This window comes from Geotrypetes seraphini, chromosome 19 (genome assembly GCF_902459505.1).
Source record: "Geotrypetes seraphini chromosome 19, aGeoSer1.1, whole genome shotgun sequence".
Taxonomy (NCBI): Eukaryota; Metazoa; Chordata; class Amphibia; order Gymnophiona; family Dermophiidae; genus Geotrypetes; species Geotrypetes seraphini.
In genome coordinates, this window is record NC_047102.1 from 12,910,672 (window position 1) to 12,931,527 (window position 20,856).

Sequence of the window (20,856 nt, forward strand, 5' to 3'; positions counted from 1 at the left end):
AGAGGAGACTGAGTGGGGACATGATAGAAACATTCAAGATACTGAAGGGAATAGGCTTAGTAGATAAAGACAGGTTGTTCACCCTCTCCAAAGTAGAGAGAACAAGAGGATACTCTCTAAAGTTGAAAGGGGATAGATTCCGTACAAACGTAAGGAAGTTCTTCTTCACCCAGAGAGTGGTGGAAAATTGGAACGCTCTTCCAGAGGCTGTTATGGGGGAAAACACCCTCCAGACAAAGTTAGACAAGTTCCCGCTGAACCAGAACGTTCGCAGGTAAGGCTAGATTCAGTTAGGGTGCTGGTCTTTGACCTAAGGGCTGCTGTGGGAGCAGACTGCTGGATACGATAGACCACTGACCCAGCAGCGGCAATTCTTATGTTCTTATGTCATGATTTGTTAACTATGTTTGCCATGCTATCTTCTACCATGAGGCGCAGGGGTTGAAGCGACAGCTTCAGCACCCTAAGGTTGAAGCTTCAAACCCGCACTGCTCCTTGTGATCCTGGACTGGTCACTTGGTCCCCTATTGCCCCAGAGATATTAGATAAAATTGTGAGCCCGCTGGGACAGACAGGGAAAAATACTTGAATAAATCCATGTAAACTGTTCTGAGCTCCTCTGAGAGAACGGTATAGAAAAATGAATGAATTAATTCCACAGAGAAGAGCAGCACCTGCTAACGAAACAGACCCAACAGTAACTCTTTAATAAAGCAATCGTCAATTTAGGAGGTAATTCCAAGTAGCCCGTGTAGTTGCAAAGTATGAAATAACTATATAATGCATATTTTGCAATTTCTCTTTCAAAATTAGCTACTACAAAAGTATTATAATGACACCAAATTCATCTGCGTGCTTTGCACATGCTATACATGTGACTACTGTACTGTATGCAGACTGGATTCCTCTCATGATGTAATGCCATCCCCAGGAAAGTCTATTTTTAACTCTGCTAAAAAAATATATGCCCTGGAAACCCAAATATATACTTTTAGGCATGCAGAAAAAGGCAGTTCCACGAGTAAAACCATTATTTGAATGTGTCCTCCTTAAAATACTAAATATGAAACGAAAATGTCAAGGGATGGAACCCATGATGTTTAAAAACCCTTGGTGAAAACTCTAGTCTTCTTTCAGCTTAAACCAACCATGGTCTCTTTTGTTCATGAAAATGAAATCAAAATGTTTTGGCATTCCTTACCTCCTTAGCGAGTCTTCATCTGCACTCTCTTCAGGCATTTCCTGGTTTAAGGCCTCCTGTGATACAGCGGTTCCAGGTCTGCTGGGGGCCACTGGGGTGTACACTCTCTCCCAGTGTCCTGTCTCTTGATTATACACCACCCCTACTGTCCTCTCCTCTGGTGCACTGGATGAGCTCCCCAGCTCTAGTCGGCTAGAGGCAGAAGCTCTAACCTCTGGCCTTTCCACAGCAGTAGGCATCTGCTCGCTGCTGGGTGGTAAGGTCTCAAAGGAGGCCGGTGGCTGCCACGAGGATCTGCCTGGGCTCTCCCCACCAGGATAGCCGCTTGGAGTCCTTTCCCAACGCAGTGTGTCATTGTTAAATGTTAACAGATTGTGGCAAGCCCGGCAACGATTCAGATGGCCCCGGGATAAGTGCGAATTGTTTTCATTGTTGGGGAGCACCGGCTGGCTGGAGGGACCTTGCCTCTCTGGTTCTATGTTATTGTTCAGCATTTCTTGAGCTTGCTGCGACGGGCCACTTCCTCCACTCATGCCCTGATCCAGTTCCTGAAGCCGGTCATACTCTAGGAAAAAACGCCTGAGATCACACTGCAGCTCAATTCTGACACTAGGTGGATTGGTTTCGGTAGCTTCGGAGTTGCTGCCGCTCTCTGCTTCAGGACTCAGGCCCGCGTTCGGAAAGCTCCTCCCTTCAGCAGCTGAAGTGTAAACAGAACCGTGAGAACTACCTTCCTGCTGTCGCAGAACAGACAGTAAACTCACCGAGGAGGCGCTGGTTCTAGGAGGTGGCACGGCTTCCAGCTCTGATCTAGTGCCAATATTCAGTACTGTTCTGGTCCACTCTGAACCAGCCATATCGCCAACAGACTGATGATACCTGGAAGGATAGCCAGACAGGGAGCCATTAAGTGATCTTCGAGTTGGTCCTAAGCTCAGATTCCGGAGGGAGTTGCCAGCAGTACTGCTGTGAACCGTGCTGAAAGCCGAGGGTCGGTTAAGCAGCCCGGGATCTGGCTGCCCCGAAGCCTGCTCCGTGGGATGGGATGGCTCAGTCTGCACAGAGGAAAAGGAAGTTGAAGTGGCGCCTGAAGACGTGGAAGGGATGCCTTCCTGTTGTGCAAAGAGGGAAGAAGAGACCCTTGCGGTAGAGCAGCGGCTGCAAAGGCAGAGCATTCCTAGGTGCTGGCAGCACGGAGTTGGGTAGTTGAGGCGCTCCCGAATTCGGGTGTAAATCAGTCGCTGATTGTTGTCATTGGCCAGAGGAAGGGGAGGAGGTAACGGGGGAGGAGGTGGCGGAGGTGGGGGAGATGGGTTGGCAGAATCCTGGACTGGAGTCTGCTCTCCAGCTTGCGTGCCAGAGGTGCGCGAAGACAGCATGTGCAGAAAGTTGTGGAGAAGAGGTGTGCGTCGGACGGGCTGCGACTGTACCATAGACCGTTGACGGTAATGAGGCATTTCTGTACTGTCCAAGGGCATCTCAGTCTCTTCATCGCTCTACCAAAAAAGGAAATCACCAATCAGAACAAAGATGCAACTGTCAAAAAGCACTGAAGCCCACAGTAAGAACAGAGAACAAAACCCTCTGCGGTCAAATGACCGGAAGCAAGAATAAGGGACCTTAAGGCATACACTTTCTTCCCACTTAATTCACACCAAGTGAAAGTCCTAAACAGGACCGTAGGGGTTCTTTACCCTAAGTTTAGAACCCTGCTATAGTTTCCCAGATTCTCTGCATGACAGTGTGCAGCACTTCCACTGAACCAGAGAATGACATGGGAACAAATTTGTCTTGTCCTCGCAAGAACTCAATTTCACCGTCCCATCCCCACAAGTTTTATCTGTCCCCATCCCATTCCTATAAGCTCAGCCTTATCCACACAAGCCTCAAATACTTATGATTTTAAAGGGTTTGAGGCTTGTGCAGATGAGGACGGAGCTTAGGCATTGGTGGCATGAGGCATTATGACATCACAATCTGAGCTCTAGAATGTTGCTACTTAGGATTTTAAAGTGTTTGAGGCTTGTGCAGGAGAGGACGGAGCTTAGGCATTGGTGGAATGAGGCATTATGACATCACAATATGAGCTCTAGAATGTTACTACTTAGGATTTTAAAGTGTTTGAGGCTTCTGCAGATGAGGACGGAGATTGCAGGAATGGGGCAGGAACAGGAAAAGAGCTCGCAGGGATGGGACAGGGAAAAATTTGTCCCCGTGTCATTCTCTACACAGAACCACCAAGCTGGCCCTCTGTTCATTAGGGTTTCTAGTTTTAAGATTTTTAAATCAAATTTCTTCTGCGTCTAAGCTCAAACAGGATCAGGACCAGGGATATTTTTTCCCTCCGTTTTATCTCTCCTCCCAATTTACTTTAGTCCAGTCATTGCCGAGACGGTCCTCAGTAAGGAGTCATACATTGGGGTCCCTCCCTAAATTCAGCCATTAGGTGTTGACATAAACACGGCCTCTGCAGCATTCACACCCTAGCCAACCAAGGAAAGGAAGACCTGAGCTGGGAATCAGGCCCAGGTCTCCGTATGTCAGAGCTTGGACTCCATTCCTGATACGACAGTTCCCCTTTAAAGGGAACGGGGACAAGACTTAATACACCATCTTTTGGTGGTTACAATCAAAGCGCTTTACATATTATAGATAGATACAGACATCACACTGATACATGGCATTACATAAAGACCTAAAATATAACTACTTTTATAGTTACATGCATAATATGTAACAAAAAAAAAATATATCTAAGAAAAAAACAGAGGAACAGAAATCAAAACAGTCAGATGGGATATTTTCAAAAATCTAGTTTAAAGTCGTTTTAATTTACTAATTGCTGCACGACTTCCGATGATCAGCGGCATAGTAAGGAGAGGTGGGCACTGTCTTGGTGGGGGGGGTGCCGTCACCTCTCCACCCCCCACCCCCACCCCACGTACCTCTTTTCAAATCTCAGCAGCCTGGCTCCCTCTGAAATCACTTCTGGGTCGAGGAGCCAGGAAGTGACATCAGAGGGAAAGCCAACACCAGCAGAAGGCTGGAGAAGCTGCTCGCGCTAACAAAGATTTAAAGAGGTGCGGGGATGGGAAGGGAGGAGCACCACCATCCCAGGCGCCTCCTACTCTTGCTACTTCACTAAGTGAGCGTCCATTTCCTCACTATCCCAGTCTGGTTTTTATCATCACCTGACCCCACTCCTAAACTCTGAAGTTCCATCCTGGATCATACCTATCATTGCTTCATGCCAACCATAGGGCAATCCCCGACGCCCAGATCAAGACTTACCTGCTGACTGGAAGGATTAACAATAGCTGTAAGCAAATAGTGTCCTAGGGGATCAAACCGCACCAACCTGTAGCAGCAAAACAAAGTAAGAAGAGGTCATGTTTGTAGGCACACGAATAGGAAGGCAGCCTACGCAAGGTCTCTTAAAAACACTTACCGGACTCGCTCCATCTCGCTTGCTGTCTTCACCACAGCGAAAGGTTCTCGACGGCTCCAATCCCAGAAATGGATCTCATTGGCAGTAGCAATCAGCAGAAGTTGCGCCGTAGGGTGAAAAGCCAGGGATGCGATGGCATTGTTGCTATCAGTAAACCAGCTCTCACTACCCCCCTGGGACAGAAATACATTTTCAAGGGGTAAATGGAGTATGCTGTAAGACTTCAGTATTCAGCTTGTACGGTCAATATACGGATGTCATGCTTCTGAGATTCCCCTCTACAAAATTCCCCAAATTGTCTGTGAACCATAGCATCCATTAGCTATGAAGAACTGAGACATTTCCTTTTAGGAGTTCTAACTATTTTCTTTATCTGCATAGGCCAGAACCCATTTCTTTTCTGTAGACTATTTCATCATTTATGTAAACTGGAACAAAATACAACTTCCAGTCTAAGAATTTATTAAATTTGTGAGATTACCCTTCCCCCCAAAAACAAACTATGTATTGTACAGAGTCCAAAGCATGTTATAAAAGAACTAAAGTAAAAATCAATGAGAAATGCAACAAAGATTGGGACTCACATGTAAATCCCAGATTCGAACTTCTCCATCCAAGCACCCAGAGGCAATGAGCCCTGGGATGGTAGGATGAAAGGTTACACACCAGGGTGTACGACGATGCCCCACCAAAGAATGGACACATCTTCCCGTCTTCACTTCTGTGATGTAGATGTTGTGATTCACATGGGTGGAGGCCAGAAGAGTCCTGAGAGAAAAGAAGAGTTTGAGGCCGAAGAAGAGAATGCAAGGAGAAAAAGGGAGGGAATGTGGGGTAAAAGGAGGGAGGGAGTTGGGAGAGATAAGAGTACAGTACACCAAGAGAGAATCGGCTTATTTCAATGAGCTGCAATTAGAACCTTAAACACTCAGGCTGACACTTTGTTAGAACTTCTGTCCCCCTTGGCCTGATGACAATGTTGCAGCAGCATAAGGATGATTTTGGAAATGGCTTAAAACATGATTATTTGAGCCAGTTTATAAGATGTAAGGGAAGGGAGTGGGGCAACTCATTTCCTTTTGAAGTGGGCAATGTCCTCTTTTCGATTAATGTTACTCATAAGCTTGATTCCACAAAGCAAACTCTACAGGACTGGACTCTTACAGGGGACAGTACATCTTTTCCGAATGGTGGAATTTTTACAGTGGCTGTATCCTTTGCAGATGCCACCATTAAGACTTCTAATTTAGTATCTATATTCTGTTGGGGGAGTCATAAATCAAAGGTAACATTTTCCAAGTTGATGGGTCCTTGGCATAACAAAGGCTTTGGCTTGCCGGACATTAAAAGATATAATCAGATGCATTCTTCGTTACTTGGGAGATTGGATATGGAGAGACAGAATAATATATCACGGAAAATTGAAGTGGAATATTTTGCCTCCTGGGACATATTCTTTTTAATAATAATAATAATTTTTCTATACCACCATAGTCAAAATGACTTCTAGGCGGTTCACATAGAAAGAAGGCTGGACAGTCAGCAAATTACAGAATGCATGAAGAAAGAAGTTATGTAATGAATTGGAGAACATGAGGAAAGAATACTATATTATATAGAATATTATAGGCCCCCAGAGAATGGGTAGAAGTACATCTTGGACAGTACTCTCCTGTCTTCATTACAAGCACTTTGGAAAGATCTAACTACTGGTAAGTATTGGGAGGGTGACATCTATTTGCTCAGATTTGTTGCCTATCCATTGGAATGCCCAATCCGTGCCTGGTTTTAGACATTGCTATTTTCAGAATCCGGAAAAGCAAAGGGATCACTAGGTTGGAACATGTTTTGTATGTTCTTATTGTTTCCTCAAAGGCAAAAAGCAAAAAAAAAAACAAAAACCTAAGGTTGCCAAAAACCCTTTTAAAACAATTCGGCAATCAATATGGGGAGAGTAAAATATCTCGCCATATAAGACCCGATATGAGGAGGGTGATGCAATATGAAAATATGAATCAAACTTAGGAGTTCTCAGTACTGGGGAACTGAAATTTGTGACAGTATCCCCCGGGCTGACAACTCATACAAATAATCACTAATTTCAGTTCCCCAGTACTGAGAACTCCTAAGTTTGATTCATATTTTCATATTGCATTGCATCTCCCTCCTCATATCGGGTCTTATATGGCGAGAGATTTTACTCTCCCCATACTGATTGCCGAATTGTTTTTGGCATATTGTTTCCTTCTTTGTTGTGTGGAGCACAACACTGAACAAAGAATTTTTCTTGAGGCTCAGCATGCTCAAAGGCAAAAAATAAAACCCCAAAACAAATGTGCAGTCACTTGCTAAACCATTCAGTTTTATTATTGAGACAGCAATACCTCTGTTGAATAGCGGAGTAAAAAGCAGGTGTTATTTAAAGCTTGGTGAAACGGCAGTGAGTTACAGAGGAGGGGGGGTGGGGGTGAGATTGGGATCCCAGGGACAGCACTGTTTTATTCTGCTCTTAACAGTTCTACATCCAGTGAAGACAGATTCTTTTTGCCACCCCTCTGAACCTAGTGCCGCCCAGCTAAATGTCCAAACAAAAGAGTCGCGAGGAAAAGATGTCAATCACTCAGCAGCGGACAGTCCAAAAAGCACTTTATTGATTACAGCACATACTGAACAAGTGGACTTATGCTGTAATCAATAAAGTACTTTTTGGACTGTCCTCACGACTCTTTCATTTAGATCAGAGGTCCCCAAAGTCACTCCTTGAGGGCCGAATCCAGTCGGGCTTTCAGGATTTCTCCCATGAATATGCATTGAAAGCAGTGCATGCACATCGATCTCATGCATATTCATTGGGGAAATCCTGAAAACCCGACTGGATTCGGCCCTCAAGGAGGAACTTTGGGGACCCCTGATTTAGATTGCTGTCTTCGTCGTCGAGGCCTTTTTGGGCTCTTTTTCCAGTGCCTTTGCACAGCTAACTGTCACAGAGGGTCTGGTCTCTCCGGTCGTTCTGAAACTAACTAACTATCTTAATGCATCTCTGTATGGCTCAGGAAACCAATCACTGGAAATAAGCTCGAGGAACTTGACTTCTGTCACCCCTAGCATGCAGCTGAAGGTTACCGTCAAACGCAGGTTCTACTGAATCATTCTACTTTTATGCTAGCCTCCATCGTTCAGAAGATGCTCCCAGAGGGACCTCTGACTCTCTGAAAACAAAGTTGCTTACCTGTACTAATCCTCATGTGAGAGTAATGTTATGCAACGGAGTCCAAATCAGGAAAAGCAAACTTCTCCAAGCTGGTAGGACTTTCTAGCATAGTGAATCATGTACATGAGGGTCTTCCTGCATTGATGTGATCATGTGGGGATACTTCAGTTCCCTACATAGTGACTATAAGGAGAAGCCAATTGGGTTTTGGGAAGACTAGCATATAGAGAACACTTGTTACAGGTAAGGAACTTTGCTTTCTCTAAGAACAAATGGGACATCATTTCTCATCATATATGTGAACATCATATAGTCATCATATATATGAATCCCTAGTTAGATGTTGCCTTCAACAAAAGAGAATATAAAAACAGAGTGTCAACAGGCAACAGCAAACATGTTTTGATTGGCAAAAGGTCAGCAAAGTCCCTTTTTCTTAAATGAAGACAACCTGGAAATAATAAAAATGAGCCCTCAAAACGATTCTATAGGACAAACTGATCAAATTTACTATTTTGTCCTGAAGCCCTTTCCAAACAATAGATTGTGAATGTGTGAATAATGGTCCATGTCACATCGTCATAGCTCTTCTATCGAAACTGACCTTAGGTGGGCCACTAAATGCCATGGCTCTGACATTAGGAAGCTTGACATGCCTTTCCAGGCTCAAGTCAGCCTGGCTAGGCAAAAAAAAAAAAAAAAGTTATCTGCTAGCCAATTAGAAAAACTGTGCGCTTGGTTACAGGAGGATTAGTGGAGTCAAAAGAAATAATAATTGAGAGGGGACCTTTTTAAAGGACTTTATCAACTCCAGTTAGAATGCTTAAGGTCTTTTTGGAATCAAAGGTTAAAAAACAAACCCATAAAAATATATCCACATCCTCCTTCAAAACCATTAGTCTATTGTCCATACTAAATATGTTCTTATACTAAGGGTTCCTTTTATAAAAGTGCGTTAGCGGGGTTAGCGTGGACATTTCATCACGCGCTAACCTCTGTGGCAAGCCAAAAACTAACGCCTCATCAATGGAAGCGTTAGCGACTAGCGCGGCAGGCGGTTTAACGCGGACCCCCCCTACCGCAGCTTGATAAAAGGACCCCTAAGTCTTATATTCCGCTTTATAATGAATATTCTGCAAACAAGAAACTCACCTATGAGTGATATCGCTTAAGAGCCCTTACATCTTACAAGTGTCTCAAATAACCCTGTTTTGAACTGTGTTCAGAATAATTCTTTGGCTGCCATTTTCTGGCCAAGGTTGCATTCAAGACTGGGGGCAGAATTTCCAACATAATGTCAGCCTGAGTATGTGAGGCTCTATTTATTTATTTAGATTTTTATCCCGTCCTCCCAGTAGCTCAGAACGGTTTACAAGTAAACATTCACAATAGAGTGAATTGGACATACAAGATTATACAGTAGATTTAAATACTTGGATATACGAGACTGAGCAGCAGTTTAAATATAGGGACTATACAGCAAATTAAGAACAGTAGTTTAAATATAAGTACAGTGGTGCCTCACACAACGAACTTAATTCGTTCCAGGAGCAAGTTTGTTATGCGAAAAGTTCGTTATGTGAAACGCGTTTTCCCATAACAATACATGTTAAAAAAAATAATTCGTTCTGCAGCATAAAATATGCTAAGATGACATAAAAAAAGATAAATTTGTCAAAATGGTGAAAATGGTGGTCTTGCTGAGGCCAAACTCTTTGACGAGGTCACACTGTTTTACCCCACATTCACTCCTTCTAATTATTTCCCGTTTCATTTCAACAGAAATCACCTTCCTGCTTTTTTTAGAAGCCATGATATATAAAAAATATTGAGTTTATCTTAAAAGGACGACTGTATACAGTGAGAGAGGGCAGTTAAGCGCAGTGACTAACGACTGCCTGCAGTGCCTGCGCGGAAGGATGCAATACATCGGCAGCTCGGGCGACTTCGTTGTGTGAAACGAAGTTCGTTGTGTGAAACGAAGTTCGTTGTGTGAAGTTCGTTGTGTGAAACGAAGTTCGTTGTGTGAATCAAGACATGAAGTTCGTTGTGTGCAGCGTTCGTTGTGCGAGGCGTTCGTTATGCGAGGCACCACTGTAGTTCACTGAGAGTGGACTATACAGAAATTTAGGCAGAAGATTAGAATGGAGAAAAAGGAGGGTAGAGGTGGGGTTTAAGGGGTTGGGTGTAGACTGAGGGTGACCTTTAGTTGAAGAGGAGGGTCTTTACCATTTTCCGGAATGTCATTAGTGAGTTCTGTAGTCTGAGTTGGTTCCAGAGTTGGGGAATGAAGTGGCTGTAGGAGCATTTGTGGGCTGTTTCTGAGAGGAGGGACCTTCCGGGGGGAATGCATAGGCGTATCTTCGTTTCTGAGCGGATGTAGATGGGTAGCTTGGATTTTATGTAGGAGGGGGTGGTGGCATAAATTATTTTGTGTGCTATTGCCAGAGCCTTGAATGCTCATATCTCTTGAAATATTCCAAAAGACATTTTGGCCCAATACCTTGTAACAAAGAGCAAGAAGTTTAAAAATATTTTGTTTCTGCAGTAACAAGTGAAGATTAGCCAACAACATGGATATATGCTCCCATCTGCTTGAGCCTGGAATTAGCCTAGCAGCACTGTCTTACACTAATTGAAGTCTAAGCCAGTGCTTCCCAAACTCTTAACGTGGCTCTAGATGAAAAGGAAAACAAAATGGCAGACTTCCACTCTCCTTCCTCCCCTTAACCAAAGCATAAAGACAGCAGCAACAGAAGAACAGGGCTCCATCTCTGTCAGGCACTCACAGACCTTACTACTCAAAATGGGCTTATGTCTAACAGGAGAATAAGGCAGGGCTTGGGAATGATCACTGATTCACAGGCCCTATGCCGATGTCTGCTGCTGGGACTAAGTCACAGGGTTTCTCAACTGGGTCCTGGAGTACCCCCTTGCCACTCAGGTTTTCAGAATATCCACCATGAATTTGCATGAAAGAAATTTGCATATAATTGAGGCGGTGTACGCAAATCAAGTTTATACATATTCATTGTGGATATCCTGAAAATCTGACTGGCAAGGGGGTACTCCAGGACCCAGTTGAAAAACATTGGTCTAAACAGTAAAAAGACTCAGCTTGATAATATTACAGTAACCAATACAGCACAAAATAATGGCTTGTACCACTTGCGGCAAATTTGGCAAAGGAAAGGTCTTATCTGCTTCATCAACCATAAACTGAAATATTCCCTTTTCACCACAGCATCCATTTGAAATTGAAAACAGATGTAGAAGGTACACAAGCAGTTTTGTGCGAGACAGGAAAAAGGGGTCTAGGGTCAGAGACAGTAAACCGCTTCCTACATAAAATCATAAGACTTTCTGGAATTTCTCCTAGAAATATTTGCAAGATATTATGAAGCAGATTCTGTAACCAGGACATCACTCTCTCCTTATCCAGTCCGTGAAGATTAATGATGTTGGGATGTCAAAGAGTTCCTTGACTGCTCGCAATTAAGAGTGGGGAAAACCTCAACTGGATTGGTTCCCCCCCCAAAAAAAAAAACGCCCCAACTTCCAGAAGAGAAGGAACCAGATTTGAATTGGGTATAAGACCATCCTCTTTCTAGTTTAGAAAGAGAACATCTGAGGCTAGTTTGTGGTATCACTATTGTAATAGAGAATTGAGGAATTTCTTGTTCAGAAGAGATGCAAAAACAGACCTAGCACAGGTGTTCCCTCAAGGGGCTGATGCAGAAAGCAAACACAAGCAGGAGTACATGGTTACCGCAACATGTATGTGAAAATTAGTGGGTGCACAATACACAAAGGGCTCAGCGCAGAAGTTGACTTGTGTGGTGCACATGGGGGTACACACCGTTTATTTAAATGAATGATAATGAGGTCAATAGGTATTCCTTCACAATGCACAACCAGAGGATTTTAAAGCATGCACACTGTGAGAAATTCATCGCTAGGTCCAAAGCACTAGAGAAAGGTTAATTGAGAAGATTTACTGCCATTTCTTTAATTATTATTATTTCTGTAATCATCACAAGTACCTGCAACTTTCAAAAGACGGAACAGGAAACTACTGCCCTGTGAACATGTCCAAAAAAACCCCCCCAAAGAATCAGCAGGTATCTGCACAAAACTATGATGTAGGATCCACAATGAAATGGAATCATAACTAGGGAACAAATATATACAGTGATGCCAGAAGTTCACATGAATGCAGGAAGAAGGAAATGCAAAGAGATGAGAAAAAATGCAGGAGACAGAGCTAGCAGAAGAAAGAAACAGGAAGAGACAGAGGTAATGGAGAGAGGGTAGACAAGGATAATAATTAAAAAAAAAAAAAAAAAAAACCCACAGGAAAAATGAGGCATATACAGTAAGAAAGACAGTTATAGGGAGAAAGACAGGAGAAGATAAAGAATGATAAATGGAGAAGGAAGGGAGAGAAGTGGATGACTCGCCCAATGGTTAAAGCAGTGGGCTGAGAACTGTTCACTGCGACTGGAACTCCTCTCGGATGAGGAAAGACTAAAACGGTTAGGGCTCTTCAGCTTAGAAAAGAGACGACTGAGGGGAAGATCGGATTGAAGTCTACAAAATCCTGAGTGGAACAGAACGGGTACAAGTGGATCGATTTTTCACTCCATCAAAAAACAACATGAGAAATAATGTTTCAAATAAACGCACAACCCAAGCAGGTATTAAATGTCTGTTTCAATCTAGCCACAATTTTTGTCAGCCCATCCCGCTTATTTTATAAAAGCATATAGTCAGCTATGTGTCTTTATAAAATAGCCTCAGAATAAGGCCTCTCAACCTAGATATATGGTGCCTGGGGAAAAAAAAACAGGAGCCCTTACAGTTTTTAAAAATACTTTGCAATTATTTAAACATTTAGGGGGGGGGGGGTTTATCAATGGGGCTAAGCAATTTAGGGTGCATTTAGCACACACTAAGGGGTCCTTTTACTAAGGTGCACTAACTGATTTAGCGCAGGTGCCCACAGAATATAGTAAAAAGGACCCCTAAATCGCTTATAGCCTGTTGATGAATTCCCCCCTTTGAAAATAGGTATTCTATTAGGAAACTCCATTAGCAAACACTTTGTACTATATGCCTTATTTTGTCAAAAAGCTTAATTGCATCTTTATCTTCTTCACTAAATGCCATTTTGCTAAAACAGATCTGAATGATAAGCAACAAGAGAAAGAAGAAACTCCTTGCCTCGAAACGCAGACAGCACAACAAAAGCGGCAAGGGAGGCGTCCTATCGGCCAATAAAACAGTCTCGATTCAAAAATCAATGGTCCCGACACGGATCCAAGTTTTGACGTTTCGATTAGCAGATCGTTCCGCGACATCTCTCAGCGTGCCGTAGAAGACTCGGCGTCGGTGTCCCCTGAGGAAGGCGTTGTTCACAAACCGAAACTTGGATCCTTCTCGGGACCACTGGTTTCAATCAAGGCCGTTTCATTGGCCGATGGGACTCCTCCCTTGCCCACTTCCTGAATGATGTCATTTTGAAAACAGGGATCATGCAGTTTTGACAGCATCTTGCAGTAACACCTGTCAGTGATAGTACTAATTTGGGGGGGGGTCCTGGTTTGTTTGTTTGTTTTGCAGACATCTTGTAGTCAATGGTTTCACAATAACACAATTCTGTGTTGATATACAAGAATAAGGGAAATTCAATTTACCTGTCAGGACTGAATGCCAACAAAAATGTGGAGCGAGGGCTGTCAGGCAACTCTACCTTCTGAAAAAGGCAAAGAGCAAAAGGTTGGCAATTAAATTTATAACCAAGCACCCATATTGAATTATTAGAATAACATCCTTATAATTCATTTGCCCAGCACTGGTTAAAAGAAGGAAAAAAAAAAAAGGCAGAGTACAATGAAAGACTGTCAAGGTTGATGAAATGGAAATTAAAATGGTGTCAGGTCAAAAGCGCGCCGGGACAAAGGCGCGCCCAGACAATTGAGCGCAGCGCGGAGCCGCACACCACTCAAAATTACTGTTTTTAGGGCTCTGACGGGGGGGGTGTGAGGGGGATCCCCCCACTTTACTTAATAGACATTGCGCCGTGTTGTGGGGGGTGTGGGGGGTTGTAACCCCCCACATTTTACTGAAAACTTCACTTTTTCCCTGTTTTTAGGGAAAAAGTTAAGTTTACAGTAAAATGTGGAGGGTTACAACCCCCCCCAAACCTCCCATAACGCTGGCGCGATGTCTATTAAGTAAAGTGGGGGGGTTCCCCAACAAAACCCCCCATCGGAGCCCCTAAAAACAGTAATTTTGAGCGGCGCACGCCTCCGTGCAGCGCTCAATTGTCCGGGCGCGCCTTTGTCTTTCGCGCCGTTGTCTATGAACCATTAAAATAGTGGAGTCCTTTTCAGATTTTATCCTATTCAGTGAAGGTGAATACCATCCTTTTTGCATTTTGGCAACATGCTGACTTTGGGTGGAGATTTCAACTGCACAAAAATAAGCACCTGTATAAAATAAGCAAACTGCTTTGAATGCAACCACAGAAAGCTGGTAAATCAAATCTCCAGCCCCTTTCCCTTTATTCTCCAACTGAATGGCACTAAATACATAGGAGCTGGCATTTGTCTACAGCTATGGTGAAGTAGCCAAGAAGCAACATTTTCGGCAGGATGTACATAATACTTCCTGGAGAAAAAACAAGACAGTTAAGCATAGCCAAACAATAGCTAATTCCCTTTTCAGTCCGGGTTCAGTGGAACAGAGGCTATCCGCTGCTGTCAGTATAGATCGGGGTCATTCCTGAACACACATTATAAACTTTAAAATGACTCAACTGGTGGAAATGTCCTTAGTGGGGACTTCCAACTTTTTTTTCACTTTTCAGAGCTGGTGAGTGATTTACATTCTTTTGGACTTACTATAAGTTTTCTTTCTAAATAAAACATAAGATTTCTGGGATTTTATGGATACTCTGGGAATGGGGGTATTCCTTGGTTTGGAAGGGAATCCTGTCAAACATATTGTGCTTATTTTTTCTTAAAAGTAGAGTAAACCATTCCAAGATCTTTCCCTTATAATTCCCCCACCTGAGCACTGGGTATTAATGTACCTTCTTGTCCAGTTTGTCTTGACTAGATTCTAAGCTCTTTTGAGCAGGGACTGTCTCTTCTGTGTTTTCATGTACAGCGCTGCATATGTCTTGTAATGAGTAGTAGTAGAGATCTTGGCTTCCTATCACATTTCAGGCCATGAATTTTTATGACTGTCTCTTTCTTATCTCTTGCCCCTTGTCTATCTCTCTCACCTCAGACTGTCGATGAAATGCTTTCATGTTTCACAATTCTCAGCATTTGCCTATTTCTGATCTGAGGAAGAATGGTCACCTTCAAAAGCTAATCAAACAATCCATTAACCCCTCCCCCCCCCTTTTACGAAGCCGAGTTAGGCTTTTTTTTTTAAAATCACCAGCCACGGCGGTATTATTCTATGAGCTTCGGAGCTAATACCGCTACGGTCGGTGATAAAACTCGGCTTCATTAAAGGGGGGGGGGGGAGTTAGTTCAATAAAAAAGGTATGACCTTTATTTCTTTCAATTCTAACACGGCTACCACACCATTTCTCTCAAGATCTTATATGAATGGTATGAGTGTTAAGACACACCAAAATGAACCTCTCATATGTCTTTGTCTTATTAGCTTGTGCTGGAAGCCTAATTAGACCAGTGCATAGACATTCACACATAAAAATGCGCCCCATGCCTCTTTAGGTTGCCAACCCAATCCCTCTTCCAGTTTTCTTACCTTGCCTTCCCATTTCATCCATCGGGTTTTATCCTCAACCAGTGCTTGCAGCAGGCGCTGAGCTCCCAAGGCTTGTATGCCACGCTCCCGGCTAGCCAGGATACGGACAGCATTCTTCTCTGGAACAATCTTCATGGCCAGCAGTTGCCACTGTCATTCCAAGCAGCAGAGAGAAGACACGTGCAATTCAGATCCTGCAGATAGCATGCAGGCACAGGTAAACCGTTCTCACGGAAATCTGATAAGAGGGAGAGGGGCAAATTAAACAGAATCAAACCTCAAATATATAGTCCCAGAAAGGATTGCATGATAATTCCTAAACATAACAGATTTCACATCTAAAACAGCACCAAAGAACACTGGAAATGGCTTAAATTTTACTTTACAAGAAAGAAATACGGCACAGTAAAACCTTGGATTGCAAGAAACTTGGTTTGCAAGTGTTTTGCAAGACAAGCAAAACATTTTATTAAATTTTAACTTGATATACAAACAATGTCTTGCAATACAAGTACATACAGTATACACACATCACAACTGAGCCGATGACTCTTCTCTCTCTGACACTGCGGGAGTGTAGTGAATGTTCTAAACACGCCAAGTCTTGCAATACGAGTACATACGGTATACGCGCGTCACATCATCACAACCGAGCCAATGGTTCTTCTCTCTCTGATGCTGCGAGAGTGTAGTGACTTATAAATGAGCGAGGTCTTGCAATACAAGTACGTGCAGTATTTTGTATTAAAGTTTTGGGGTTGTGGAACGAATCGTCTGAGTTTCCATTATTTCTTATGGGGAAATGCGCTTTGATATACGAGTGCTTTGGATTACAAGCATGCTTCCGGAACGAATTATGCTCGCAAACCAAGGTTTGACTGTACTTTAAGTGGATTGTGAACTATGTCAAAGTACAGATAAAGTTACTAAGTTGCTCCTTTAAACAGATCCTCAGCAACTCCCTTAAATTTCAAAAACAGCTTGATTGGAAAAAGTCATACGTGATCTCACACAGAATGGGCTCTTATTGGTTCATACAGCCAATGTTGTCTTAACCAGACTTATTCCTAGTGGAATTCTTACTTCTGTGCCAAATTCCTCACCGCCTTGGGACACAGAATTCTGCACATGCAGTGCAGAATTCAGTATAAGAACATAACAACGGCCTTACTGGGACAGACCGAAGGCCATCAATCCCAGTATCCTGTTTCCAACAGTGGCCAACCCGGGTCCCAAGTCCTGGCAGAAGCCCAAAGAGGAGCAACATTCCAGAGCTGAGATTGTGATGTCATAAGGCCTCATTCCACCAATGCCTAAGAGCCACCTCAGTGATGTCACAATGGCTTCATTATGCTATACTTGGCTCACATAAGAACTGCCATACTGGGACAGGCAATGTCCATCAAGCCCAGTATCCTGTTTCCAGCAGTGGCCAAGGATCTTTTCCAGATAAGCCCCGCCAAAAAGTTAACCCCCGCCACCCAAAAAAAATTATAAAAAAGAGGCACGATCTGTAGAAAGTAAAGTGGGGGGGTTCCCCCCCACACCCCCCCGTCGGAGCCCTTAAAAAAACGGTTGACAGTTTATCCTATTTTTTGATAATGTTAAGTTTCATATCCTCTTTTTTATAATTTTTTTTGGGTGCTCCGACGGGGGGGGGGGGTATGGGGGGGAACCCTCCCCCACTTTACTTTATACACATTGCGCCGCGTTGTGGGGCCATTGTGCTGAGAACTTCACTGGTTAAGGTTGCGTGCGCTGGCAATTTTTTCCATTAGTAGCGGGGCTTATCTGGAAAAGATCCGATTTGTCTAAGATATTATAACAGACGAGGTTGTGCTAACCATCCTGATAATTTCTGTTGTGTCTGCGGACAATTTACTGCACAAGATCAGCGAAAGAATCTGTCCAGCAGACTTCAAAAGCGCATACAAGCATTATTTTGGCTGTAAAGTTGGCGACCAAGATAAAGCGTGAGCACCTCAGGTGTGCTGTACTGTCTGCTATTCCAGATTAACACAGCGGCTGAATGGGAAACGGAAGAAGATGCCTTTTGCTGGACCCATGGTCTGGCGTGAACCAACAAATCATCACTCGGACTTATTTTTGCATGACGAAAAATAGCTGGATTCACAGAGAGGAATAAATAAAAAAATTGTGTATCCCGATTGTCCTTCAGCAATTAAACCCGTTCCTCATGGCGCGGAGAATCCAGTTCCAATTCCTCCTTCCACATCTGCAGCACAATGTGCCGAAAATTCAGATGAAGAACGTGCCTCTGTTGCTGTGGAGGAGTTGAATGAACCTGAAGTGGATGAAAAACCACCTCACCCGCTAACTCAAGATTTTAATGATCTCATCACTGTCTTGGCGATGTCAGCGATGAGCCTGGGGATAGATTTAATCAAGATATCAAGGTGACGGAAAGCAGATAGCAGGGAAAAGTTCAATCCCAGTATGATGGGAGACTATTGTCGGTTCTTGCAAAGAGAAACAAACGTATGGTACAAGCGTAAAAGCAAGTGTCTCAAACATTTCTGAACATGCCGACATCACTTGTGTGTGAGCTAAGAGAGGCGTAAATCTATGCTGTAACATGTCTTCATTGTCTGCGTGTTTGTTTTCAGAGTAAACTCCTTAACACAAGTTTGGTGGGACACAGTTCATACTCGCAATATTGCGCCGATATGGCAAATTGTCTAAAAAAATCAGCGACGTGTATCTCAGAAATCTGATGTGCTAGGTGAATTTCAATTACAGATCTGAAATCGGCGTCATTAAATTAACTAAGAACACTTCTTGAGTTCCCAGTGGCAAAGAAAAACCTTTTTTTGTTGTTGTTGACCAGTGTTATTCAAGAAGAAACACTCAGGAGGTAATGAAAGTCATGTGACAAAAATAATCTGTAGTCTGATGAAACTAAACTGAAGATTTTGGTCTGAATGCAAAGCACTATGATTTGGTCCACATCCAATGCAGCACATGATCCAGAGAAATACCATCTCTGCTGTGAGGTACAGTGGTTGCAGCATCAAGTTATAGGGATGTTTTTCACCGGCAGGGTCTGGGTCACATCAGGATAAAAAGGGACAATGAAGGGGGGTGGGGGGGGACCCAACGTTGCAATTCTTCAGGAAAAGACACTGTCCTGTGCTGAAACTGGGACAGAAATTTACCTTTTAGCTTAAGAACGATCCACATATCACAGCCAAGGCTACCATGAAGTGGCTAAGAAACAAAAAGTGAGCGAACCCAGTCCCATGCAAAATTTGCGACATGATTTGAAGATTCCAGGGAATCCCGACGGAACAGTTTTCTGATGAACAACGGTCACGAACATAGGTGAGCAAAGTTGGTGGAGACTTACTGCAACAGCATCACAGCTGCAATTGCTGACAAGGGTACTTCGGGGTGGTGGAGACTTATCCAGCGACTCCATTTTAGTTGGATAAGTGTCAATCGGTGGAAAATAACTCATCATTTAAAGGCATAGAAACATAGAACATGACAACAGAAAAGGGCCACGGCCCATCTAGTCTGCCCACACTAATGGCCCACCCCCTAACTACCTCCATGAAGAGATCCCACATGCCAATCCTATCTTTTCTTAAAATCTGGCACGCTGCTTGCCTCAATCACCTGTTGTGGAAGATTATTCCAGCGATCAACCACCCTTTCGGTGAAGAAATATTTTCTGGTGGTCGCCATGAAATTTCCCATCCCTGATTTTCAACGGATGCCCTCTTGTTGCCGTGGGTCCTTTAAGGAAAAAGAGATCCTCTTCCACCTCGATACGGCCTGTGACATATTTGAACGTCTCGATCATGTCTCCCCTCTCTCTGCGTTCCTCGAGTGAGTACAGCTGCAACTTACCCAATCGTTCCTCATAAGGGAGATCCTTGAGTCCTGAGACCATCCTGGTGGCCATTCGCATGCAAATCTGACACACCGATTCAACAAAATGTGAAAAACATTCAAGGAGAACAGATTTTCTAAAGCACTGCAGATCATTTAACTAAAAAAAAAAAAAATGGATGGCAAGGCAATGAAATATTTAACTGATAGTGGGTGAGGTTTAATGCTAGCAATATATACATATGAAACACAGGCTCGATTAAAAGGAATTCTCATGCACACCTCAGTTGCCTACATGTTCCATCTTATGAAATCCAGAAGGAAGCTCTTAAGCAGGATACAGGTACTATAGCAAGCATTAGCAATAAATGTGAGAGACTGAGATCACACGCCACATACTTACCTTAGAAATGAGGTTCATTACTGTAATAAAATTTGCAAAATTAAAGCATCTGGAAACACTGCCCAAGACCATTTTTTTAATACTTGTTTATAAAGCAGCAGAAAAAAATTGCAGAGACAAGAACCGGGGGGGGGGGGGGGGGGGGGGGTGGGACGAGGGCCGCAATCAAGTTGAGTTTTCAGGATTTCCCCAACGAACACACATAAACATAGTAAATGACGGCAGACAAAGACCTGGTCCATCCAGTCTGCTCATTAGTTATATCCATTAAAAATACATAACTAAATTAATTTATCTCTTCTTTGATATTTCTGGGCCATAGACTGTAAAATCCACCTGGTATTATCCTAGGTTTCAAATGCTAAAGTTGCCATCCAAGCTCACTCCAGCCTATTCAACCATCCCGTTGTTTGCAGGATATCTACCCCAGTAACATCCTCATGTTCCAAGTTAGTGGAGTTCCCATTGATGCCCTCCCCGGCCCATTCTAAATCGAATCACCATGTATGGGACCCTGACCATGCAAATCTGTCCAACACCTGCCTTAGTTCTTAATTTACATTCTTCGTTTTCTAATTAGAGAGCTATTTGCATGCACTGCCTCCATTGTATGCAAATAGATCTCACACATATTCATTGGGGGAAATCCTGAAAGCCCGACTGGATTGCAGCCCTCGTTCCCCACTCCTGGACAAGACAATAAACAGATGTATGGACACAGTCACACCAGAGAATAGCGACCATATATTAGGTGTGGTCAAATCTGACAATTTTAAATGTTATGGAGAGGTACCTTTCGTAGAGAATGACCCATCCCCATCCCCGCAGGAACTCAATTTTCCCATCCCATCCTCGCAAGTTTTCTCGCTGTCCCTGTCCCATTCCTGTAGGCTGTGCCTTAAACGCACAAGCCTCGAACACTTACGATTTTAAAGTGTTTGAGGCTTGTG

The 20,856-nt window shown here is 43.3% G+C and overlaps 1 protein-coding gene across 4 annotated transcripts in view; it reads right to left on the reverse strand.

Annotated features, from left to right (window-relative positions):
• Nucleotides 1–20,856, reverse strand: part of AMBRA1 (autophagy and beclin 1 regulator 1) — a 158,214-nt gene that overhangs the window by 126,599 nt on the left and 10,759 nt on the right. For all 4 annotated transcript variants that reach the window (XM_033928441.1, XM_033928440.1, XM_033928438.1 and 1 more), the window contains exons 2-7: nucleotides 15,649–15,886; nucleotides 13,557–13,615; nucleotides 5,234–5,417; nucleotides 4,650–4,822; nucleotides 4,493–4,559; nucleotides 1,202–2,697 (exon numbers count right to left, since the gene is read on the reverse strand). In XM_033928441.1, the coding sequence (XP_033784332.1) occupies nucleotides 1,202–2,697; nucleotides 4,493–4,559; nucleotides 4,650–4,822; nucleotides 5,234–5,417; nucleotides 13,557–13,615; nucleotides 15,649–15,783 (2,114 nt within the window). In that variant the 5' untranslated portion in view covers nucleotides 15,784–15,886. The remainder of the gene's footprint in view (nucleotides 1–1,201; nucleotides 2,698–4,492; nucleotides 4,560–4,649; nucleotides 4,823–5,233; nucleotides 5,418–13,556; nucleotides 13,616–15,648; nucleotides 15,887–20,856) is intronic.